Source organism: Mus musculus, chromosome 8 (assembly GCF_000001635.26).
Source record: "Mus musculus strain C57BL/6J chromosome 8, GRCm38.p6 C57BL/6J".
NCBI classification, from domain to species: domain Eukaryota; kingdom Metazoa; phylum Chordata; class Mammalia; order Rodentia; family Muridae; genus Mus; species Mus musculus.
The window spans coordinates 13,175,339-13,200,780 of record NC_000074.6 but is presented as its reverse complement, the minus strand read 5'-3'; the positions used below and the strand labels follow the sequence as shown (position 1 = coordinate 13,200,780).

Sequence of the window (25,442 nt, the reverse complement as noted above, 5' to 3'; positions counted from 1 at the left end):
CCAGGCTGCAGCAGGTGCACTCGGTTCGGGTCCCTAGGCGCTCCCATCTCCGACACCGCCCCCACCCCAGCCCCGCTCCGTCCACTCTACCCCGCCCCGCCCCCACTGACTCCGCCCCTCGTCCCCACCCCGCCCCCGTCTCGGCCACGCCCCCGCCGGAAGCACTCGCGCGCCCCGGGGCCAGCGGCGCACCGGGGTCCAGCGCTCGGGGCTGCAGAGGTTGTGAGTCCCGCGGTCCCTGGCCCTTCTCCGCATGGATCCCGCAGAGCGCGCGCAGGCGGCGCGAGCTCGGGTGCCCAGGTGGGTGCGGAGGCCGCGCGCGCGGGGTGCTGGGCGCCCTCTCCGGACTGGGTCTGAGCCAGTCGATGCTGCGCGGGGGACGCGCTCTGGTCCACGGAGAGCGAGGGGCATGAGGGGGTGGAGGGGATGGAGGAGGGGAGGAAGAGAGGAAGGGAAGGTGAACTGAGGATGGACGGAGGGGCGGACCGAGGGGTGTCGGGTGTCGGAGCTCTTGGACCCCAGCCGCATCCCCGCAGGCGCGGAAACTTGGTTCGGGGAAACAGGTTCTTTTTGTTTGTAGGATCGATCCGTATGGGTTTGAAAGGCCCGAAGACTTTGACTATGCGGCTTATGAAGAATTCTTTTCCACGTACCTGGTGATACTCACCAAGAGGGCGATCAAATGGTCCAAACTTCTAAAAGGAAACGGTGGTGTCCGGAAAAGCGTGACAGGTGAGAGGCCTGATGCTGGCTGGCATAGCGGCCATTCAAACAAACAGGACTTTCTCCCAAGGGCCAGAACCCCTGTGGCGAGACCCCCAGCGAGACCTCTGGACTGCAGGACCTCCCAGCAGTAGCTGTTACCCTGCAGTAGTTACAGTCCCTATGGCATGACTCCCCAACAGTAGAACCCTGTGAAACCTGTGAGCATGACTCCCCCGCCCCGCAGTAGAGGGATCCCTCTTTAAATGGGACTCCTCAGCAGCAGGATCCCCACCAGCCGGAACTCCCAAAGCCAGACCTACGAACACCATCACTACCCTGCACACGAGCATACACTGCATTTCCATAGGAACTGGACCCCTCTATAGTTGAACCCCACCACCCCCAAGCGCGACTTCTGGGACATCATGAGACCCCCTAGGAGGGTGTGTTTGTGCCACACAGCAGATGGGAGAGCTCCTTACCTGGTTGAATTTTCTCCATGGTCACCACGCCCTCTTAACTGTAGATGGGCAAAGTCCATATTTCCTGGGAAGCCTCGAGAAGGCCTTGTGTTCTGAGGGGGGTTAGAACAGCGCCTATCTCTCAGAGATGGGTAGGGGTGGGGTACCTAGGGCTGGGCTCCTGGAAGTCCAGTTCCAAGACAAACTTTCCTCTTTCTCTGAACAGGAACTACCATGCCTCTCCAAGCGTTTTTTTTTTTTTTTTTTTTCCTTCCCCTATACCATTCTTGATAGTCATTTTTCTTCTCTGTAGAACCAAAGGCCCCTCCCTGCTTGCAGGGCTTTTTGTTTATTTTGCTGTGGAATCCTCATCGCTTCATTGAGATAATAGGGACTTCATATTTGTTAAAGGAGTGCCTGAAGGTGTTTGCCAGGTGGCCAGGTAGACAGACCTACAGTGTGACCTTGGGGGGATTGGCTGCTCAAAATTCATGATGACCCAAGCATAGGGGTAGGGGCAAGTGTAAAGGCAGAGGGGATGCGGTCGTCTCTGAGCACTAACTTGTTCTCTGTCTCTGTGAGCTAACGTGTTCCCTGTCTCTGTGAGCTAATGTGTTCCCTATATCATCTTTCCCTTTGCACTTACTCTCTCCGTGTTCAAGCATGTTTTCAACAAACACTACTTTTTAGTCTTCTAAGGTTAGAAGTTTTATTTACACTTAATACATAGTTCATGCCCACAGTGAACATTTTAGTTATACAGAAAGATACACAATGAAGCCACTTCCCTCCCACCCCAGGCTCTAGTCTACCACAGAAGTAACACTGGGGATTGCCTTAATGTGTCCCCTGGAGCACGTCAGTACAGGAAGTAGCTCCTGTGGCTAGGAGGATCGGTAAGGCCAGACCGATTATCCCTGGAATACATAGGTCTATGCAGGTCTCTTACACATGCCAGCGTGAGTGCAGCTTTCAAGGCCCAGAGAGGCCTTGAACCTGTGACCCTCTGCAGGTCTCAGCCACTAGGCCTGGTTCGCAGTAGTCTAGTACCTACTTCAGGTTTGCTTTGCTTTTGAACATTTGTCTCAACTCTCTGAAATTTTAACTTGCTAGGTTGGAGTGAGGGCTCAGAGGTTAAGAGGTACAGTGCTTCTTGCTCTTCCAGAGGACCTGAGGCCAATTTCCAGCACCTGTATGGGGTGGGTCACAGCCTCCTGGGAATCCAATGGCTCTGGCCTTTGTGGGCACACATAGTCACATGTAAACATGTGACATGCATGCACACACACACACACACACACACACACACACACACACGTCACACGCCTTTAATCCCATCACTTGGGTGGGTCTATGGGAGTTTGAGGCCCACCTGGTCTACATAGAAAGGACAGTCAGGGCTACATAGAGAGGGCCTGTCTCCTTGCTCCTTGCCGCGTTTTTTTTTTTTTTTTTTTTTTTTTTTTTTTTGACAGTGTCTCACTGTGCAGCCAGAGCTAGCATAGAATAGAACTCTCTGTGTAGACCAGACTGAGTTCAAACTCACAGAACCCCACCTGCCTCTATCTTCTGAGTGCTGACTGAAATTAAGTATGCATGACACCACACCAGGCCTGGCTAGAAATAAATCTCAAAAAAAAAAAAAAGTTTAACCTGCTTTAACCATCGTTTTAATATTCCTTTGATTATGTAATATCCATTAGGCTGTAATTATGGTAACAGGTATAATTGGTGTAAACAGATGTGTCTGGCTCCTGGCAGACCCTGGGACTGAGGGACGGAGCCTCAGAGGCAGGGTGAGAGTTGTCCTGATGTCCTGGCAGGAAACAAAACCTAATCAGTAAGAGGTGTGGGGGGTGCAGGGAGTCTATGCCAGTGTCCCCGCTGGCAGTAAAGCGCTTCTAGGACCTACAGAGCTGGCAGAGTTCAATCAAGCATAAAACAGGAGTAGACAAGTTATTCCAGAAATGGGAATTTCCTGACAGATCTTCTAGGTTGACTGGACTGTAATCAGCAGAGGACTAGTCCCAGGAGAGAGGTCTCATGATCCAGGAGATGCCTCCATGTGTGGAAGTGGGGTGGGGGCGGCGTAGGAGCCAGGGCCTCAGGGTTAAACCCACTCTGGAGTTTCAGTGAGCACCCCTTGGTATCTGATCTCTCTCCTCTCCCTCTCTCTCTGAGTGTGTGCATGTGTGTGTGCGCATGTGTCTATTGTCTGTATCTCACTTGTTTTTTTGAGGCAGGGTCTTGCCTATGTAATCCAGGCTAGCCTTCAACTTGAGATCCTTGTGTCTCAGCTCCCTGATACAGGCATTCTGTCTGTTTACCATCATGTGTAGCTTTCTGGTTTTGGAGGTGTTCTGCCTGTCGGAGTCGGTAGTGAACACAGAGCCACTTTTCCAAGTTCTGAATCTCACTGGTGAATTTTGTTTGTTTGTTTGAGATATGATCCTTCTAGCCCTGGCTGACTGAGAACTTGCTGTGTAAAACCAGGCTGGCTTCACACTCCCAGACATTCACCTGCCCCTGCCTCCCTCGTGCTGGGATTAAAGGTGTGCATCACCTCACCATGCCTTGGGGTTAGTAAAACAATTTCATTAGATTCAGAAGGAACCTCAAGGAGACAGTAGGGCCAGCAAGCTGCAGGTCTCAGCAGCTGCCAGGAGACCCATAAAAGGAGGAGAAGCTAGGAGCCTGCAAGCCCCTGGATGGGGTGGGGGTGGGGCTAAGGGGCTGTAAGTACACATCCTATTAAGGGCGATCACGCCTTTCTTTCTCTTTAATCACCCGATGCTTCCTCTCATCATCCAGCGTGAGGCTGGTCTTCTTGGCCTTGTCTGAGAGGCAAGCACGTTCAGTATCAAAAAGCTGTTACCAACCGTAAGGGAACACTGATTGTGTCATCAACATGATGGCATTCTTTCTGTATGTCCCAAAGAGGTTTTCTGATTCAGGAGTTCCCCTCTATGGCACGAGAGAGGATGTTTTAGGTCATGGCTTATGCCCTTGGTATCAGAGGAGACTGACATAGTGTCTCAAATGGTCAGGCTGGGAAGAAACCGCCACGCAGGCGCTCTCTGCATCTGTGTTCTCTCTGGAAGCATCCCCTGTGATCTGGATGTCTCCAGTTACCTGCAGATCTTGTTATCTGAGACGTCCCAGATGACAGCTATAAACCACTCTACTGATGGAAGTGGGTATGGGGAATACTGTTTTTCTGTCCTATGTGACGCCTACCTGGAGGCCCCAAGAATAGAGCATGTTTCCTCTGTAGCAGGGGAGTCTGAACTCAGCCCTCCATTCTCCTCTCTGTTTAGTGTTCTTGGTGCTGAGGACAGGCAGCGGAGCCGTTTGCTTCTTAGTGGCCTAGTCTCACACACCTGTACATTGTAGAAGCATGGTCACAGCCGAATGCCCCAAACCTGGCTTTTCCTCAACTTGGTTGGGCAGACTAGAGGAAAAGCTAGTTTTCTCCAGGGGTTAATGGCTGCTTCTGGATGAACCCTGCCCTGAGAAGGCGGTCATTTCTTCTGTGAGGGCAAGAAAGCTGTCTTCATTCCCCCAGGAGAAACAAAGTAAGTTTAGATAAGATAAAGGTGTGCTGGAGACTGGCCTCGGGGCCAGCAGGGAGTCTCAGCTCGGCCGGCCGCTGCACCCCAGCTGGGCTAAATGAGGAAACTGAGGTATGCTTGGGCGTGGGGCTAGGAAGCCATGGCAGAGCGGGTACTGGGTTCAGGAGCTGGTTTGTGGGATTGTTTTGTCCTTTGCTGAAACACAACAGCAGAACCCTTATATTACCAAGTGATTTTTGAAATTTACAGTGAAACATATTGTTCTCAGTGTTCAGGTTTAGGATTTTAGACAAATAGCTAAAAAAGTTTAAATTCAAACCAGAGCCAGGGTGACTGACTCCTTTCACCCCAGTTCTTAGGAGGCAGAGACAGGAGGCTTGCTAGAAGTTTGAAGCCAACCTGGTCTACATAGAGATCCCATTCTAGGCCTAGAAGCTGGTTCCCGGAATCAAACGGGTGTGGGGAGCCAGAAAAGACCCTGCAATCGGTTTCTGAAGCAACTGTGCAGTTTTGTTTTTTTGCATTCTCACCACACCCACCCCAGGGCTCCAGTGACTGCAGATTTTACCTCGCTGGTGTTGTTTTCTCTGACCATCCTCTGTTTGGACAGATTGGTCCCTTTGTAGATCTTTCTTGTACTCTTTTTTTTTTTTTTTTTAAATGTAGCTAGGGCCTGAAAAACACTGGGGAGGGGAGGTGGCCGGTGAGATGGGGAGGGGAGGTGCCTTGGCTGGCAAGATGGCTCCACAGTTAGAATGTGTACTGCTTACAAAGTTTGGTTCCCAGCACCTGAGTCAGGCTGTTCAAACTGTAAACTCCAGCTCCAGGAGGTCCAGCACCCTCGTGGGTACCCCACCCCCATACACATCACTTCAGAGTTCTATGAACCACTCCTTGCCGGTCCATCTCCAGACCAGCCCTGAGTCAGCGTGCCTGGTAACTGCTCCGCGGAGCTGCTGAGTCTGGTTTCCATATTGCACTAGAGGCTCAGCTGGGGTCCTGTGTGCTCATCCCTTCTGCTGCTGAGGTTGTTCTCAGCCTATCTGCCTACCACGGGCTTTTGTGTGAACGAGGCTTTCAGGTTTTCTTTGTGGGATTGCCAGGTTATACTAAAGGCTTAGCTGGTAAGACATGGCATTGTCTAGCCTGCGAAAGGCCTAGAATCGGATTCCCAGAATCAAAGGGGAAGGGGAGAGGAGCCAGAAAAGAAACTGCAAAGCGGTTTCTCCAAAGTGGCTGCATTTTTGCATTCCCAGCACGCCTGAGGGCCCAGTGGCTGCAGATTTTACATTGTTGATGGTTTTTTTCTTTTAAACCATTCTTTATTTGGACAAACTACTCTTACTGCATTGAATTTTTTTTGCCACTTTTGTCAGAACGCAGTTGGCTTTCTTTGTATGAACTTGTTTTTTCTGCATTGCTTTAAAAAGGATTATTATTTTTTTTTAAAAAAATATATATTTATGGGTATTTAGCCTGCATGTATGTGGGTGCTGGTAATTGAACCCAGATCCTCTGGAAAAGCAAATAGTGTTCTTAGGCTTAGAGCCAACTCTGTAGCCCGCTGTTTCTCTCTTCTTTATGGTGTACTGGGAATCCACTTACCATATTGTTTTGTTCCTGTGAGTTTACAGTCAGCATGGTGTGTGTCTGTAGGTCTGAGGACAACATTGTGGGGTTGCTTTTCTCCTAACGCCTTTACATGGATTTGTGGGAATTCTAGGGACTAAACTCAGGTTGGCAAGATTTCCATGCCAGTGCCTCTGCCCGCTGACCTGTCTTTCCAACCCATTCAAAGTTATTTTTTTATGATTTGTCTGTTGAACATAATTGATGCCTTGGGTCCTCTCCTTCTCCTTCTCCTTCTCCTTCTCCTTCTCCTTCTCCTTCTCCTTCTCCTTCTCCTTCTCCTTCTCCTTCTCCTTCTCCTTCTCCTTCTCCTTCTCCTCCTCCTCCTCCTCCTCCTCCTCCTCCCCCTCCCCTCCTCCTCCTCCCCCTCCCCTCCCCCTCCTCCCCCTCCCCTCCCCTCCCCTCCCCTCCCCTCCTCCCTGTAAAGCTGGGGATTGAACCTAGGACCCCATGTATAGCAAGCAGTTGCTATACCATTAAGCTATATTCTGAGCCTGGGTTTTTTTGTTTTTTTTGTTTTTTCTTTTTTTTTCTTTTCTTTTTTGGTGGGGGAGGGAGTTTCTAGATGGGGTTTCTCTGTGAAGCCCTGGCTATCCTGGAACTTTGTAGACCAGGCTGGCCTCGAACTCAGAAACCCACCTGCCTCTGCCTCTGCCTCTGCCTCCCAAGTGCTGGGATTATAGGCATGCGCCACCACTGCTCGGCAAGGGTTATTTTCTTTTTCATGACAGTGTCGGGTATACCAACTCACCTCATGGCCAGGACACAGAGAAAGAGGAGGAAGAACACTGTCCTTCAAGGGTAAAACCTCCAGTTACTGGAAGACCCCACCAGGCACCACCTTTAAAAGGAGATACCTCCTGGCAGCACTGCTTTGGGGGACCACACCTTAGATAAAAGGGCCTGGGAGATAGTTAACATCCAAATTATAGCACTCCCTAAAGTCAGTTTCTTCTTAAGGTAATTTAAAAATTTTTTTTAAATGTGTGTGGGTGTTTTTCCTGCTGTGTGTATGTACCATGTGCATACCTAGTACCCAGAGACATCAGAAAAGGGCACCAGATCCCCTGGGACTGGAGTTGTAGATGGTTGTCAGCTGCCACATGGCTGTTGTGAGTTGGACACAGGGTCCTCCGCAATTGTGAGTTGGACACAGGGTCCTCCGCAAGGGCAGCAAGTGCTGTTAATCACTGACCCATCTCTCCGACCGAAAGTAATGACTTTTTAAAATAATGTAATGTCAAAGCCAAACAGCAAAGCTTTGACTATTTACTTCGAAGAAGCAAATATTGAAGATGTTATTAAGACAGCAGCAGCCCTGGGCCAAGGAGGACCAAACCTAAGTCATCAGACATTTACCTACTTCCAACAAAATATCCCTGTTAGATAAAGTGGTGATCAGTGGGCAAAGGGAACTGAGATGGAGATACAGATGCTGAAGCCAGAGTCCCTCCAGGCTCCTGGGGTCAGACAGGTGGCTTCTCTGGCCTCCCTCAGGCTTCTGTCCCTGTTGCTGCGTGGCTGTCAGACCTGGCCTGGGTCTCCTACTTCTGTTCCTCCAGATTAGGACAAGTGTCTGGTGTCTAGGGTCCCTGAGAACTGTCTCCCTGCAATCCCCTGGCCCTTCCTCTCTGCCTGAAGTCCAGCGGGCAGCAGAGACTCCACATCTCTGCCTACTTCCTAACTGAGACATTTTTAAATTATGGCTTTGTCTCTTTTCAAATCTCGTTTTTGTCTCTTCTGGATCGGAGCATAGGATCCAGGGCCTTGTACAAGCCAAGCACATTCTATTCTGCTGGGCCACACCCAAGTTGGACAAATGGTGTTTGGTCTTGTAGTGGGTCTAACCAACATGGTGGGCAGAGTGGCCATCTAGGGCCAAGAATCAGCCTGGACAGAGTCCTTTGGTCCTCAGAGTTGAGGGTATGTATGTAGCTTTCAGGGATGGCGGTAGAGAGGATGACCGCAGTCCTAGTCTGTCCCTGCTCTGGCTAGACAGTGCAGTAGAGGAGAGCGGTTAGGATACGTACTGGTTGTGTTCCATTTCAGAAGCCTTGTGGACGCTTTCCGTTGGGGCAGCGTCAGGAAGCTTCCGTTCCTCTCTGCATTGGTTTAGGAAGACAAGTGCTCAGGTGAAGAAGGAAGAGGAGCCACCCTCCTTATCCCCTGGGCTCTGAGCTCAACCTCAGTCTCTCTGGGTTTCAGTGAAGCGCTATGTCCGGAAGGGAATCCCGCTGGAGCATCGGGCCCGTGTGTGGATGGCCGTGAGTGGAGCTCAGGCCCGGATGGACCAGAGCCCTGGATACTACCATCGACTGCTCGAGGGCGAGAGCAGCTCCAGCCTGGACGAGGCCATCAGGACAGGTGGGAGGCCTGTGCTCAGAGCCTTGTGCCGTGGGGCTTGGGTGGGGGGTTGGGGGTGAAGTAGGGTCCTTCCAGGAGCAGAGATCCGCCCTGGCTCAAGTCATAGGCAATGAAGAAGTCTGCCTTACTAAAGATGTGTCTATAGATGCTAAGTTTGGGGGGTGGGGGATCGAGATTAGAGTGCTCACAAGGAGAACAGCAGACATTTGTATAACTACTAGGTCATTAGAAAATGAGCACTCTGGAATTCTAGTCAACAATACCAGTGTCAAGACAGTGTGCTGACACACTGTGTTTTACAGTTACCTAGCAGAGAACAGTGAGGGAGGCACGAGCTTGTCCTGCCATGGGTGGGACCATCCTGCAGCCTCCACTGCCCTCCTGAGTTTTAGTTCACGTAGCCAGGGCCTGTGTGAGCTGAGGCAGTCGGGGTGTGGCACCCAGTGAGGTCCTCAGGTAGCCTTGTATGTCTTACATACGATTGACTTTAGCTGTTTGTTTGGAAAATGATTTTAAGGGTTTATTTATTTTTTTATTTATATGAGTACACTGCAGCTGTCTTCAGACACACACCAGAAGAGGGCATTGGATCCCATTACAGATGTTTGTGAGCCACCATGTGGTTGCTGGGAATTGAACTCAGGGCCTCTGGCAGAGCAGTCAGTGCTCTTAACTACTGAGCCATCTCTCCAGCACTGGAAAATAATTTTAAAGGTTCTGTTTAGTGCCTTTTTAGAAAAAAAAGTATTGTGGGAAAATATGCATATTATAATTTCCCAAACAGAAACTGTCCCTGTTAAACACTAATGTGTCGTTTCCCTGTTTGTCTCAGACTTTAGATCCTGTGGGACACATGTAAGCTCTATCACATAGCTGTTTTTAAATTATATGTTCGTTTTTGAGACATGGTTTCACTATGTAATCCTGGGGCTGGCCTCGGCTCAATCTGCCAGTCCCTACCTCCCAAGTGTAGGACTAAAGAGGTACAAGCCCTGGACCTGGCTTGTTTTACAGGTTTCATTTTATTGATTGATTATGTGCTTGTGTGTACATATAGAGGACCGAGAGTCAAGGAGAGCTTGTGGGGACCAAGGATAGCACTCAGGCCACCAAGCTTGGTGGCAAGTACCTTTGCTTTTTTCTTAGAATGGCCTCCCAGACTGGCCTGGGCTGCCATATGTAACCATAAATGACCTGTCACTACCTCCTGAGTGCTGGGATTACAGGTGGATGCCACCATGCCTGGTATTTGTGGTGCTGGAGAGGAAACCAGGGCTTTCTACATGCAGTCAGGCACTGCCACCTGAGCCAGGTCCCGGCTTCTGTTTTGAGTATCTGGATAAACCATCTTAGAGGACCACATGGTAGGCTTGCCATGACCACAGAACCAGAGACAGGGCCGCAAGCCTCATCCACACTCGGCTCCGCCTAGGCCGTAGAAAGACAATGCCAGGGTCAAGGATGGATTCACCATGTAGGGTGGACACCGCCTTGCCCTCTAGTCTGCAGTTGCATGCCACCGTGACCTTTCTGCATCATCGAATGTTTATAGTTCCAGGAGAGATGTTTTGGGTCTGGGAGGTTATGGAAGGTGAAGGGCTACAAAGGGCAGGAAGAGGCGGGGCAGGGAAGGCTTGGCACAAAACCCGGTAGTGTGAGTTTACTTAATTCTTGCTATTGGTTTATCTCTGAAGGGAATCTTGGCCCATTCTCCTTCCTATGTTCTGGGCAGTTTCTGTTTCAGTTCTCTTGGAACTTTGGTGCATGCTGTAGCCCAGGCTAGCCCTGAACTCAGCAGTCATCCCACCTTAGCCTTGAGAGTGTTAACAGTTACAGGTGTGAGCCACCAAGCCTAGTGTTTGGTTGTTTGTTGAGACCGAGTTTCATTATGTAGCCCTGGCTGGCCTGTTATGTAGACCAGGTTGGCCTTGGACTCAGAAATCTGCCTGCCTCTCTTTCTAGAGTACTGGGATTAAGGATCAGAGGGGTGTGGCCCATGCTAGGGAATTTGGAAGCTCTCTCCCATGCTAACAGGGTGTTTGGAAGTGTCCAGGGGAGAGACCAGAGCTCCATTCCCGATTCTGACAGAGCTCTGGGCTCCATCACCGCTCTCCTTCCTGGTGCAGTGTGCTGTCTCCTGTGCTGCCCAGGCTCAGGTGTGCGACACAGGTGAGGTGGTGGCTAGGCTTCTCTGGGGTGATTCGGGGGCAGCCAGGCGGTGCCATTCCAGAAATCTGACACAGAATCTAGCCACCTTGGGAGATGCAGAGAAATTTCATGGTGCTGGTGAATTTCTGTGTAGACTTGAACCGGACATTCCCTGACAACGTGATGTTTCGGAAGACAGCGGATCCTTGTCTCCAGAAGACCCTGTACAACGTGCTCCTGGCATATGGGCTACACAACCCAGACGTGGGGTACTGCCAGGTGAGCCCTCAGAGCCTGTTTAAAACCTGGCATGTTTTAGGGGGGATATTTGGCACCCCACAGGTCCTCAGCAATGACCTTTTGTAGGTACAAGCTTTATTCCAGGCGCATGAAATCTGGGTAAGGAAGCCTTCCTCACAGTAGGCTTAACTTGCAGCGTGTCCCTGCTGGAAAAGCAGACGGCACCTGTTGGATGACTTTGGTGAGGGTGGGAATTGGGAAGAGTGGGAATGACGTTGAGTGGGCACAGAGTAGGAGGAGGTCGGGGCCTGAGGCGCGCTGTGGAGGCTTCCTGTGGGTGTGGGGGAGCATGAAGGTACTGACCTCTCTCGTGTTTCTGGACGCCTGCTGTCATGGATCCCACCTGCAGATTTTGGTCTTGTTTGGATTGCCAGTTGGGGAACAGTTTCCTGACTGTGTTTCAGGGTGTGCTGGGGCCTGTGAGCTTGCAAACTGCATGGCTTAACTTATAATGATGCTGGAAATGTGAGACCCCGGTATGGGTGGATCTACTGTCAGGGCCACCTCCTCTGCAGCTGTTAAGGATGGTGGACTATTGTTAGGGCCACCACCTCTGCAGCTGTTAAGGAGGGTGCTCCCTACTTCCTGTCCAGGCCTCACCCCAGAATCTGACATTCCTGGGATTGTTGTTTCCTCCACATTTGCCCTGCTTGTTGTCTGTGTCTAGGTTCTCCCTATTTGTAGGAGCACACATCATCTAAGTGGAGGTCCCTATTCCAAAGGGAACTCATTTTAGCTAGTGACATCTGCATAGACCTGTCTCCAGATGAAGCCACACTGAGGCAGGAGACTTCTGGCTTTGGGGACACAGTCCCGCCTGTAACACGGGGAAGTCAGAGTGTTTGCAAATGGCCTGGCACTCTCTTTGGATGAAGATGGACTTCACACAGGTGAAGAACCACAGTTCCCACGCTGCCATCTTTCCAGGAGCTGTCTCCCTCATCAGCTCATGACGCGGGAGCATAGAGTGGTCCCTGGCCTTTGTCCTGTCATGGTGCTGTGGTCTGCGCACTTTCCTTCTTCCCCTTCTCTTTTTTTCAGTGCTGCGCACAGAAACCTGGGTCTTCCGCAGGATTGCGAAGTTCTCTGACAGTGAGCTTCATTCAGCTTTGTGGCCTGTGCGTGTGATCATGAGTGCGTGCGTGCATGCTTCTGTGTGCAGAGACCAGAGGCTGACATCAGGCGTCTTACCCTAGAGATAATTCCCCACCTCGTTTTAAAGACATTGGCCTCTGAGCTCACTAAACCTGCTGCTTGCTAATTTAGGGGATTTAGGCCAGCAGGGCCTGGAGTAATCAGCCTGTGTCCTCCTCTCTAGGACTGAGATCAGCACCTGTTATGGTGCTGGCTTCTGCATGCGGGCACTGAGGATCCAAAGGCAGTTGTGGGACAAATGCTTTGCTAGGGCCATGTCCCCAGCCCTTGAGCATCTAACCTGTGCACTGAGTCTCATTCTTGAGGACACTCTGGGTGGAGAACAGGGGTGGAGGCTCTGTGCCTGGCAGTGAGTATTGCCTCTCGGTACGTGTATCTTTGCGCAGACCACACGTGCGGTGCCAGTTTGGTATTATTTGAGCCTATCCTGTTGTCTGTGGAAAGCTGGGTTTCTTCCCTCCTTTCTAGAGGAATGCCCACCGGTTTTAAAAAGGATAGATGAACAAAAGGCAGGGAGGCGGAGTTGTGCAAAGCTTTATCCTCCCAGAAGTGACATTCCAAGGTCCCCATCATAAGCTCCAAGGGCCATGGCCTCTGCCTGGCTTTGTGCCAGCACTTGGCACCCTGGCACCGTCGCCCATTAGGGAGAGAATCCTCTCGGTGCTCCACTCCAGGCAGAACCATGATCCCCCACTGATTCTTATTGTTTGTCCTTTTGGGGGATTGGGGATTGAACGTGCAGAGCTCGTGCCTCCCCTTGAGCTATCTCATAGTCCTCACTTTTTTAAAATTTTGAGCCAGAGTCTCAGTAAGTTGCCCAGGCTGGCCTTGAACTCGTGGTCCTCCTACCTCAGCTTCTGAAAAAGCTGGGAGGGCTACAGGACTATGTCACTGGGCCTGGCTGATGCCTGCTGCTGTTACAGACTCGGTCACTAACAGTTTCCCCTCTGCACGGCCTCTGTGCTGGTCAGACAGCTCAGGCTGATCCCTTAGGGGTCAGACAGCACTGACTGACTGTGCCATGGGCCAGCACTAGGAGGAGAGCGCCTTCGGTGTCATATTCTGAGTGGCAGCCGGCGTTTTCCAGGCTGAATGCCCTCATCTTGGCTGGCAGAACAGTGCAGACAACTAGCTTTGGGTCTCCACTGTGCAAGGCAGAGGTAGGTCAAGAGCAGCCATTCTCAACCTGTGAGCGTGGTCAAAGACCCTTTCACGGGGGTCACATATCAGATATCCTGTATATCATATATTTGTGTTAGGATTTACAACAGTAGCAAGTTACAGTTATGAAGTAGCAACGAAATGGTTTTATGGTTGGGGGGTCAGCACAACATGAGGAAGTGCATGAAAGGGTCGCAGCATTAGGAGGGTTGAGAACTGCTGGTCTAGAGAATCACGAGTTTCCCGGAAGGGCAAGAGAACGGAGCCTGCTGTGCGCTGTTTGTTTATTTTCCATTCTGATTTCAGGGAATGAATTTCATAGCTGGGTATCTGATCCTTATCACGAAGAATGAAGAGGAGTCTTTCTGGCTTTTGGACGCTCTTGTTGGAAGGATACTACCTGGTAGGTTGAAAGTTCTCTTTGCTCACCCTGCCCTTCCCCTCCCCTGCCCCAGCCCACCCTCCCCTGCCCTGCCTCTGGTGTCTTTGAAAAGGTCTGGCTGGCCAAGTCAGGATGGAGTGAAATGGTTGGGGTGTAACTCAGGAATAGAGCACTTTCTGGCTTTTATTAGAGAAGGTCTGGGGTTTAATATAACACTGGAAAGAGAAAAAGAGAAAAAAAAGTGTAGTGAAAACTGTGGCTTTGTGGAAGCCGACATTAAGGAGAATTGGGTTTCTGTGCCCTCTGCTTAGGGTGTGGTCTTGCCTTTGGCCGTGTGTCCCATGGTCCTATCCCCATGTGCGTGGCCTTTTTGTAGTCGACCTGATCACATATGAGCCACAGAGTCCAAGTGTATTCGTGGGCTTGTTAGAACTCAGCACGTTATTGTCAAGGGTTGCTGCTTTCTAAGTGGGAAGTCTTTTTCACACCTACGTGTCTTCTGTATTCATTAATAGAGACTAGTCACCAGTGGTAGTAAAGCCAGTGTAGACCCTAGGCTACAGTGAGGGTCCCTGGGAAGTGCCAGTGCTATCCTGAGGGAGGTGACCTGGGGCAGAGGATTTCCTGTCTGACCAGTCCCATGCGTGGCCCCTCAGAAGGGTTTTGAGAACATGCATGGGGGTGTGGCCTCTAGCCTAGGCTGTTTTCCTGGTTCCTGCTAAACTTCAAACATAGCCACACTTCAACCTAAGTTATATGTTCATATTGGTCAAGCCCATTTCCCAGATAAGGAGACTGGAGGTCTAGGGAATGGGTCAGCTCAAGGCAGATGTCCTGCTGTCTTTGGGTTCTGCACCTTGACAGGACTCTAAAGTACCTTGCTGAGGCCTGTGGTAGGGAGATGCTGGTGGACTGGGACCCACCAGACAGAAGCAAGCTCACCTTGCTGCTGCTGTTAGTCTGTGAGGTACAGAGGCAGGGATGTGCGCTGGCTGGTTTTATGTCAGTTTGACACAAGCTAGAGTCATTTTGGGTAGAGGGAACCTCAACTGAGAAAAATACCCTGTGGGCAAACGTGGTGTTTTCTTGATTGAAGGCACCATCGTGAGTGGTACCACCCCTGGGCTGGTGGTCCTGGGTTCTATAAGAAAGCAGGCTGAGCAAGCCATGAGGAACAAGCCAGTAAGTTGCACCCCTCCATGGCCTCTGCATCAGCTCCTGCCTCCAGGTTCCTGCCCTGTTTGAGTTCCTATCCTGGCTTCTTTCAGTGATGGACTGAGATGTAGAAGTAGATGGTTAATTAACCCTTTCCTCCTCCCATTGCTTTTGGTCATTGTGTCTGGATGCCACAGCCCAGCTGGACATGTGGAAACCAGCAGGAAGCAGGGCATGGAGATACATGGCTTTAATCTCATCACTCAGGAGGCAGAGGCAAGCTCTGTGAGTTCAAGTCCAACCCGGTCTACATTACAAGTTCTAGTCCATCCAAGGCTTAATACAGTTAGACCCTGCCTCCAAAACCAAAAAGCCCATGCTAGCAGTTTTGTTTAAGGATCCTGGGAGTGAGGAAGCTCCTGGTGTGGAGACAGGTGTGTGTGGTCTGAACAGGTGACAGGATTAGTATCTGGATTGTGTAAAGAGGCCCTAGGGATCTGAGGAACGGGGATGCAGCTTCGTGGGAGAATCCTGGGGGCCCTTATAGTAAGGAGAGGTGTGCTCACAAGTCCCGTGTTGTTAGACATTCCTCAGCCCCCCTGGGGCCTGCCATCAAGGTCTGATGAAAACTGTTGGACGTGCCATGGTCTCTTCAGGGAGGAGGAACGGAGATGTGAGAGATTCACTGGCCACCTAACTAGTCAGACCTCTGACTGAGACTGCGTCTAGCCTCAACCCTCCCTCCTCTGCCTCCCTGGAGTGGTTCCTGTCATTCAGCAGCTGAGCTGAAGTTGACTGAGGACTTTTCTGTCTTGAAACAGTGTTTCACTATGTATCCCTGGCTGTCCAGGAACTTGCTACATAGACCAGGCTGGCTTTGAGGCTCACAGAGCTCCTCAGGTGTGTACCATCCTGCCTGGCTGTAGACTGAGCACTCTGCTTTTACTGATATCTTGTCTCACCGCAGTGTCCCAGAATGTGGGGCTCTTAAGTCAGGTCCTGAGTCAGCCTTGACCCCATGATGCTGCTCCGTCCGTCCATCTGTCCATCATGACGACTGCTCAGATAGGAGTTGCATGTCATCATGCGGAAATACTCTGACACCAGGCTGATGGCCTCTCTGGGGTGGAGAATTCCTGGGTCTACCTAGAGGGCCCACCCACCAGGCATAACCGTGCTGCCAAGGGGCTGCAGATCTCTGCAGGCCACAGGTCCTTGTGCAGGGGGCTGGCGGAGGGCTCTTTGGCCTGCTGGTCTCGGCCGAGTCTAAGCCCATGCTCACTTTCCCGGTGGCTTTCCAATGGCTGTGGGGTGGTCATGTGCCACATAGGTTCGGTCCTGGGTCATACGTGTCCTTTGGGAATTAGATCTTCTGAGTCTGCCTCTTCATCTGAAGCCAGGCAGCAGAAATCACCTGAGGCAGATATCCCAGTCTCCCTCTTCAGCCATGGCAGCCCTGAAGGGGATCCCAGTACTGTGCACACCCTCCTTCTGGAAGGAGGATTTGGGGTTTGATCTCCCCACCAGGAGCATGGTTTTCATTTTCCAGTGAGTTTTTCAGTCCTTATTTGGCCTTTAACAGTCTCTCATTATAACTAATGGATTTAGGAAATATATATTTTAATTTAATTAATTAATTAATTAATTTTGGTTTTTCCGAGACAGGGTTTCTCTGTGTAGCCCTGGCTGTCCTGGAACTCACTCTGTAGACCCGGCTGGCCTCAAACTCAGAAATTCACCTGCCTCTGCCTCCCAAGTGCTGGGATTAAAGGCATGCGCCACCACGCCTGGCTCATATATTTTAAATATGAAAACAAAATGATTTTTCTTTTTAAATTTTCTTATGTGTATGGGCTTTTTGCCTGCATGCATATCTGTGCACCACATGCATGCCTGGTGCCATCAGAGACCAGGAGAGAGTATGGGATCCCCTGAGACCAGAGTTAGACAGTTGTAAGCCACCATGTGGGTATTGGGAATTGAACCCAGTCCTCTGGAAGAGCAGTCAGTGCTCCCTGAGCTATCCCTCCAGCACTTATTTACTTTTTTGAGACAGACATGTATGTAGCCTTGTCATCCTGGAACTCTCAGTGTAGACCAGGTTGGCTCAAAATCATAGAGGTTGTAGAAATCCACCTGTCTCTGCCTCAAAAGTGCTGGGATTAAAGGCATGCCCACACCTAACTTATTTACCAAGTAGCCCAGCCTGGCTTTGAACTTGCTTTTGAACCCAGAATACATGGAATTGCAGTACGTGGAAGGTGACCTTGAACCTCTGACCCTCCTCTCATGACTATACTCTCAGTGCGGAGAGTATAATCATGAATAGAGTAGAGTACCGAGAGTAGAACCCACTGGGTAAGCACTCTGGCAACTGAGCCATATCTTACTTATGAGACAAGGTCTTCCACCATTCATTCCAGCAGGCCTGAACCTCCTGGGGTCATGAGGACATCCCCACTGCCCCTCTCCTATCCCCAGCTTCCTGGAGCAGGGGCTGCATGAACAACACCCCCCCCCCCCAGCTTGATGGTTTCTTTTTAAAGTTCCCTTACTTCTGTTGCTTCTGATCACTGATCACCAGTCCTTTTCCAAGTTCTCTCACTGGGGAATGAAAAGAAGATACAGATCTTCAAACCCACTGAAGTTCTCTCTGCCTGTCCAATAAGAAGAGCGGTGCATCCTCGGATCCTCGGGCTATGGTGGTGCACGCCTTTAGTCCCAGTACTTGGGAGGCAGAGGCAGGTGGGTCTCTGAGTCAGAGGCCAGTCTGGGAGTTCCAGGACAGCCAGGGCTACATAGAAAAATTCCGTCTTGAAAAACAAAATAAAAAAACAAACAAAACAGTGTACGCCATACTCCTAGTACTTGGAAGATTAAGACAGGAAAGTCACGAGTTCAAGAACAGCCTGAGCTACAGGACAGGACTCAAAAAGGAGAGAGACAGACAGACACACAGACTGAGAGAGACAGACTGAGAGACTCCCGGACCAGGCCTCGGGGTGTTCTTTTCTCCTGGGTGCACATGCGTGGGATAACATGCCTGTGATAATGTTTGAGTTAGACCCAGAAACAGGTGAGCTAGAAGTTCCAGCCATGAACTGTGAGACATGCTGGGGAAGATATCCTTTCCCAGAATCCCTCAGTGCAGGCACCATGACAGTCCAAGCAGGCTTTTTCTAGAAGCACACACTGCCACTCTGTGGGTTGGGGCCCCTGCAGTGGTGCTGACAGCCATTCCTCCTCTTCCTGTGTAGCCACTTATGCTGCACCTGGGGTGCAGGTGGAAATGAGGGAAGGAGCACAGACCCTTTATCCCAAAGGGCCGGTTGGTGGCACATATCCCGGGACTCCTGTGTCTCTGCCTTTCAGCCTCAGATCTGGGCGCCTCATGATGTCCTCGAACTTGGAATGTGACTGTATCCTGATAGGTGGAGCTGAGTGGTAACCCCAGGTCACAGCAAGGGAGAGGCACTGGTCTCCAAGGCTGGGCCTCTGGCCCTTGGAGAGCTCTACCTGCAAGGCCTGGGTGTGTAGTAGGGTAAGGTACTATTTTATTGGCTCCTATAGTGTGATAGCTCTGGGGTCCAAGGCTCAGCATTCTTCCTTGTCCCAGGAGTTGGTGTCTCCATACATAGCTTTCCCCAAACTCTTTATCATCATCATCATCACCATCATCACCACTGCTGCCGCCACCCTCCTCCTCCTCCTCCTCTTCTTCTTCTTCCTCCTCTCCTCTTTTTTTAAGACAGGGTTTCTCTGTGTAGCCCTGGCTGTCCTAGAACTACAGCCTACACTAGGCTGGCCTCACAGAACCCCAGCTGCCTCTGCCTCTTGAATACTGGGATTAAAGGCATGTGTCTCCTCCTCCACCACCACCCAGTTCTTTGTTTTCATTTGGGCTGCACGGGGTGGGGGTGGGATTACAGCAAAAGGTGAAGGCTCACTTGTTCCAAGCAGAGCCTATCTCTGCCAGCAAATATGGGCTCTTGCATACTGGCGCTAAGGATAAGTGCTTTTGATAGGTTCTTTATCTATAATCAGAAGCCAATAGGCAGAGTCTCAGAACGAATGCCACGAAGTGCAGACAACCTCATTGTGGAGAGCGTGAAGAGTGATAAGTATCAAACTTAGACTTGGAAGCATCTGCCTTGTTCTGGGCCAGGCAGGGTTGCTGTGGTTGAGCCTGGTGTGCGGCTGTGACCAAAGGAATAGATAGCCTGGGGCTCGGGCCATGCATGGCTCTGACCCAGTCTATGCACACTGGCCTAGTGTCCAAGGGTGGTTCTGCAGTGGTGTGGCTTCCACAGGAGATGGGAAGGAACGTGGAGGTGTGGCGGGTTAATGCAGTCTTTCCCCTGGAGACCGGCTCAGCTCCTTGGAGTTCAGAGCATGGGTTTAATATCTCTATTTTTGGAAGCTGTTCTAAGCTTCCAAGCAAGGCCAAGGTCACGAAATGCTCCTCTGCAAATCTCTGCTGTCCCTGCTCAGCTCCTGTCCCTCTTCTGAGCTGATGATAGAGCTGGGGACACTGGCTGTCTCTTCACACACCTCTCCCAGATAAACAAGATGTGCAGAGTTAGGAAGGAGAGCGAGGCGTGCAATCCTAGTGTGTAATCCCCGTGTTTAGGAGGTTACCGCAAGAGAGTCGCAGCCTGTAGGTCAACCTGGGATCTCAGAGAGCTGCCAGGGCCCAGAAACACCCGAATAAGCAAACAACGAAACAAGAACAGCAAACTGTGAAAGGCTCCCAAGAGGCAGACTCAAAGCAAGTGTGCAAGAGGACAGCGTTTTCGGTTTTCCCTCTTTTCTTTTCTTCCCTTCCTTCCTTGCTTCCTTGTTTGTTTGTTTTTGAGATAGGCTGCCTTGTAACCCCATGGTGGTAGAATGATCCCGTTTCACCCAGATGTCCAGTGAGTGTAGCCTGCTCCTCCTGCAGCAGGGTGCCTGTTTTGCATTCACTTCTTGATGTATAATTAGTGTACCATGGTTTTCTGTTTTATTACGGACTGGGTGATTTTTTTTTTGTAGTGTAAATCAAGCACTGACATTTATAACAACACATCGCACTAACAACTTAAAAAATTTAGTCAGGCCAGTAAGATGGCCTGGTGGGTGGAGCCTCGTCTCGTCACCAATTCATAACCAGGACCCACCCACTTTGTTGAGCAGAGGCCATCAAGTTGCCCTCCGCTGTCCGCATGTATGGCTCCACAGCCCACATGCTCCTCCTTGCCCACTGAATAAAAAGTTGTAATTAAAAAAAAAAAAAAAAAACAAAACTAAGTGAGTAGGAAACTCAGAAGTGCTTTGTAAGATGCGTGTCCCGTGTCTTCGGATGAAGTGGTGTTGGAAGCACGTGTGTGGATTTGATTTTTATTACAAGATAAGACTTATCACCCGGACACTTCCTTCCCTACTCCTGTTCTCTGCCCACCCCGACATGAGACATAGTGAGTCTCAGGCTCACTATGCAGCCAAGAGCTACATCTTCCAAGTGTTGGACTTGGGGTGTGTGCCATCATCCCTAGTTTTCTATGGCACTGGATCAGATCCAGGGCTTCTTGCATGCTGTCCAGCTGAGCTGAATCCCAGCCCTGAGGCCCAGGCTGAAACTTTGCCCTGTTAACCCATAACTCCCATTCCTCACCGCTCAGTGGTGGCCGGAATCCGATACCCTGAGGACTTACTGAGGAAGCAGAATCACTGAAAACCTGTGTGTCGTCTCACAGGGAATGAGTCTGTGTGTGTCTATGTGTACAGGAGATGAAACCAGGGGCCTTGTACACGCTATGCAAATGCCCTGCCGCTGAGCCCCTCCCTTAGCCCTCTTTCATTTGGAAACAGGGGCTTATGAAGTTATCTGTGGCTCAAGTAGGCATCGACCTTGAGCTCATCCTGCCTTAGCCTCCCAAGTAGCTGGGAATACAGGCCTCGGCCCCCAGGCCCTGCTGATTTGAGTCTCTCAGTTCCCCTTCTCCCCCGTGAGGCAGATTACTATAGCCCAGCAATGCTGGGGCTGAAGACTGACCAAGAGGTCCTAGCAGAGCTGGTGAGGATGAAGCTACCAGCAGTGGCAGCCCTGATGGATGGCCATGGTGTGTTGTGGACCCTGCTGGTGTCCCGCTGGTTCATCTGCCTGTTTGTGGACATCCTACCTGTGGAGGTGAGCACCTTCATCAGCCCCAGGAGCTGGGTGGGCTGCTGTGAAGTGATGGGGGAATTTCTGTGTCTCTGCAGACGGTGCTACGGATCTGGGACTGTCTGTTCAATGAGGGCTCCAAAATCATATTCCGGGTTGCTCTGACCTTAATTAAGCAACACCAGGAATTTATATTGGAAGCCAGCAGTATTCCAGACATCTGTGACAAGTTTAAGCAGATCACCAAAGGGGACTTTGTGACAGAGTGTCACGCATTCATGCAGGTAAGTTCTGGGCTATTTGGCCTGATTGGGGGCTCGAGTTCTGTCCCACCCAGTGATTATGCCAAGTGTCCCTGTGCCTCTGGTGAGTCCCTCCCCCCACAAGGGGCAACCCCCCTCCCTGAGCTGAGGCTGCAGTTCAGTGGCTAGTTCCCTACTTCCCTGGGAGCTGCTGGCCAGCCGAGATGGCTGCAAAAGTCCCTCTGACTGAGGGACTGCCCCGGGCCACCGCTACTCACCTGGAAAGTCTGTTCTGGTTCACACTGATTGGGAATGCTCTGTTTCCCCTGGAGTCTGGGACAGGGGGAGGCATGTCAGCGAGGCCGCCATGTCCTCAGCTGGCTCAAAGCCTGGTCACACAAGCTCTGTTGATCACAGGCGGCCACGACCTCCCTCCTGCCCTGATAGGACATAATCATCTGTGGCACCTATGGGAATCAATCGTGAGGCTAGGGATGGCTGCTGCATCCTGACCTGGTGCGGGCTGTGTGGACTGGTTCTGAGAGCTGCTGAATGTGAGGTAGGATGAGGCTGGCGGACCGAGAGGCCCTCAGAGCATCTGGCAGGACCTGAGGGTTCAGCAGCTTTCTGTTTTAGTCTGGGCCCTTGCTGTGTAGGCTGGCCTGGATCTTGCTATACAGACCACAGTGGACTCAAGCTGAGGTCAGGCTGCTTCCGCCTGCTGAATACTCAGGTTAGAATGGCACAATCACATCCAGCACTTCTAAAAAGCTTTTGAAATAATAAAGTCAGGCGATGTGGCAGAGGTCCCGTGTGAGGTCTACTCCACCAAGCTGTAGCTTGAAGCCCCTTGTTGGCAAGCAGCACTATTGGAGGCTGGGCATGGTGGCTCATGCCTTTAATCCCACCAGTGACTCGGGAGGACCTCCGTGAGTTCAAGGCCAGCCTTCTCAGATAGCCAGGACTAGAAACTCTGTCACTGGGCACACACGAGTGGAGGTGGCACCTACCACACCTGGGTTGGTTCTGACTTGTGCAGGCCACATGACGTGCAGGCAGTTCGGAGTGGGTGAAGGGATAGGAACCTGTGGTAGGGCCCAGTAGGAACCCTGGGCAATGACCTCACAGCTAGGTCCCACTCACCCTACTGTATGCTCTAGTCAAGCCAGAGAATTCTGGGTTATGGACAGGACTCTTCTGTAAGCCTCTTGGAGTTGCTTCATGGGATAACGAAACTGGACAAGGACCCCAGGTATCCCAGAACCAGAAGTCTGCAGGCTGTAGATCATGTCCTCTCATAGACATTTGAATCTGGATTGAAGCTGCCTGAGGGATACTATGGGAGAGCCCAAGGGTCTTTCCTCTGCATCTACAGGTGTCTACCACTGTACCTGGCTAGGGACTGACTGCTATGGAACTGGGGCTCATGTGTTCTGTTGTCTCTGTGTCCTGAGTGATTTAAAACCCGGTGTCCCACAGCTCTTAGCATCTTTGCAGTGAAATTATCTGGTTTGGTGCAATGGCTCAGAGAAGGGGGCTTTGCCAGCCTACCCTGAGCTTGGCTTTTAGCATCAGCAAAGCCTTCAGGCACTCGCATGGTGCATCTTGGAGTTGGAAGAGCCCATGTTCTGCTCTCACAGGCCTGCCATAAACAATCTTAGGGTCATCTGTGCTGTGCACCCACAGTCAGATGCCAAGTCAGAAAAACTCAGGCTATCAGGAATGCCCTGTCACCTGCTTCATCAGCTGAGTCCAGTGTGACACGTCCGTCTTGGTTGGCTTGATCTTTGTACCCCAAGATTGTGATAGTCAAGTGCTCTTACTTGGAATTTTTAGAAACCAAAACCTAAGTGTATTCAGCATACAGCACCTCTAGTGTAGGACACTACTGCCATGTATCTGGAAGACTGAGTCCTAAGCGCATGTCCCTGTCCTCTGTCAAAGCCTTAGTACCAAGCCTCAGGTTAATTTGCCTGCCAGGCGCCAACTTTTTTTTTTTTTTTTTTTTTTTTTTTTTTTTTTTTGCTTTTTGAGACAGGGTTTCTCTGTGTAGTCCTTGCTGTCCTAGAACTCAATCCTGTGGACCACACTGGCCTCAAACTCAGATTTGCTTGAGTGAGTGTTGGGATGAGAGGCTCGTAACAATGGAGCCTTTTAAGGGACAGCTAAAGTGAAGTGTGTTATGAGCGAATGTTTGGGGAAAAAAATTGTTTTTCTTCCAGAAAATCTTTTCAGAACCAGGAAGCCTGTCCATGACGACCATCACCAGGCTTCGGAAGAGCTGCCGAGCAGCGCTGCAGGCACAGAGCTGAGTGCACAGGCGCCCACAGCTGCAGTTCTCTTCAGAGCACACACTTCACCAATTCCTACCACAACGTTCCTGCTGTAAATACTTGAAATCACGACACTCAATGTGAACTTTTAAAAGAATGACTTAAAATTAGTGTTCTCCATTTTTTCCTACCTTTGGAGTCATAAACTGAATTCTCTGGCCCAGCTTCATGATCTTAGTTGGGTCCCAGGACCCATAAGTGGAAGCAGAGAACACTTGTTCAAATGGTCATTTTGAGACACACACACACTCGCGCATTCAAAAAAATCTTATTTTGACACTAGGAATATGAGGTACTTGTTGAGGAGAGCAACAAGTTTCCTAGTGTTAGAAGTTAAGTGTCTGCCACGTGTGACCTTGGCTTCTCAGGCGAATAAGATCCCCAGCGCCCTCCCAGGACATTCTCCTAGCCTGTGCCTATGCAGACCTGTGCCCTATGGGGGTTAAGCGGGACACAGTAGCCTACTTCTGAGCATGGTCACTTGTGATGATCCCCGGCTTTCTCAGAATGGCCCTTATAGGTAGGGCCCTGTCCTCTGGCTGCTCACCCCTAATGTCCTTACATACCCAGCACAGCCTATAAGGCCATCACTGATATCCCCTGGTGAAGGCTATTCATGAAGCTGGAGGGCAGGCCTCATTCACTGGCAGTAAGCCCTGAGCCCCTTACCTTGCAGCTTCCTTTCTGGTTTTTCAAAGCTGTAGCCTTAGCTGGGAGGCATGATGTACTAGCTCCGCCCAGGAGTGGATGGGCTCAGAGCTGCACCCACACTACTGTCCAGATGTCCCCCAAGGTCGTTTGTACCTTAAAGGTGTACCTGGAGATGGCTTTCCTCAGGACTACCTGGTGTCACCTGCCAAGGAGAATGCTGGGGCCCCAGGGAGATGGAATTCAGTCCCACTGAGATCTCATGGTCAGTCTGAGTGCAGAGATTCAAGGAACAAAGCTCCCTTCAGCTCAGTCCTCCCTTTCAGAGGGCTGATGTGAGCTGCTCCTGCTTCCAGTCAGACCAGGAAGGTAGAGCCTGCAACCCTGCCAGTGACCCCAACAAGCAAGCCTGGAGGCCAGGCTTTCCTCTCCCCAAAGGCAGGACTGGGAAGCTAAGTTACAAGACCCACAGGCAGACCTTGCCCTTGCCTGCCAGTCTGGATTCTCTGGACTGCTTTTGGTTTCTGAAGCTGATCAGAGGCACGTGATGCTTCTAAGGCAAGGCTCCTGTTGTCTCCTGCCCCCAGAGGAGGGAGCTGGCCTACAGGATAGATGGAACACTTGAAGATGGTGGATGCTCCCAAGTCTTTACAAATCCCACCAGCAAGCAGAGGAGATACTGCAGAGGAGCCTGGCTTGTCCCAGTCTGCTATGGACATAAGGAGGTGGACAGATCAGAGCTTCAAGGAAACAGTGAGCACTGGCCTCTTCAAGTCACCTCATGTTTAATGTGTATAAGGTTCTTGTGACATAGGTGCAGTGCTTCTGGAGACTAGTCACATGGCCATATTCTCATCACCTAAGACTCATCAAAACAACAAATTATGTAAGTCTCCTAACATTTAGAGCCATGACAAGCAACATTTCCTTAACAAAACAACATTTAGTCTTTTCATAGGCTGACTAGAAGCCGGGTTATCCCGACATTGTCCCATACCTTGTGCACATGAGGGCTCTCTTGATGGGTCACAGAAGGACACGTCCA

At 50.8% G+C, this 25,442-nt stretch overlaps 1 protein-coding gene and 1 non-coding gene across 9 annotated transcripts; both read left to right on the top strand.

Annotated features, from left to right (window-relative positions):
• Positions 1–14: 14 nt before the first annotated feature.
• Positions 15–23,912, top strand: Grtp1 (GH regulated TBC protein 1). 8 transcript variants are annotated; one of them, XR_003947326.1, is made up of 9 exons: positions 15–300; positions 581–732; positions 8,573–8,731; positions 11,034–11,158; positions 13,802–13,898; positions 21,026–21,198; positions 21,273–21,458; positions 21,834–21,975; positions 23,639–23,859. XR_003947326.1 is itself a non-coding variant. In NM_001368858.1 (9 exons), exons 1-9 carry the CDS (start codon positions 254–256, stop codon positions 23,726–23,728), a joined length of 1,080 nt encoding a protein of 359 aa, NP_001355787.1. In that variant the 5' UTR covers positions 157–253; the 3' UTR covers positions 23,729–23,912. The 8 variants fall into 8 exon arrangements, 6 of the variants coding, with proteins under 6 accessions (XP_006508913.1, XP_006508914.1, NP_001355787.1 ...); XR_378665.3 differs by having other exon boundaries at positions 21,864–21,975; positions 23,639–23,728; NM_001368858.1 differs by lacking the exon at positions 21,834–21,975 and adding an exon at positions 12,221–12,271 and having other exon boundaries at positions 157–300; positions 23,639–23,912.
• On the top strand, positions 11,683–11,750 carry Mir1968 (microRNA 1968). The gene has a single exon (NR_035494.1). It is a non-coding gene; the product is annotated as a microRNA 1968 (primary transcript).
• Positions 23,913–25,442: the final 1,530 nt, after the last annotated feature.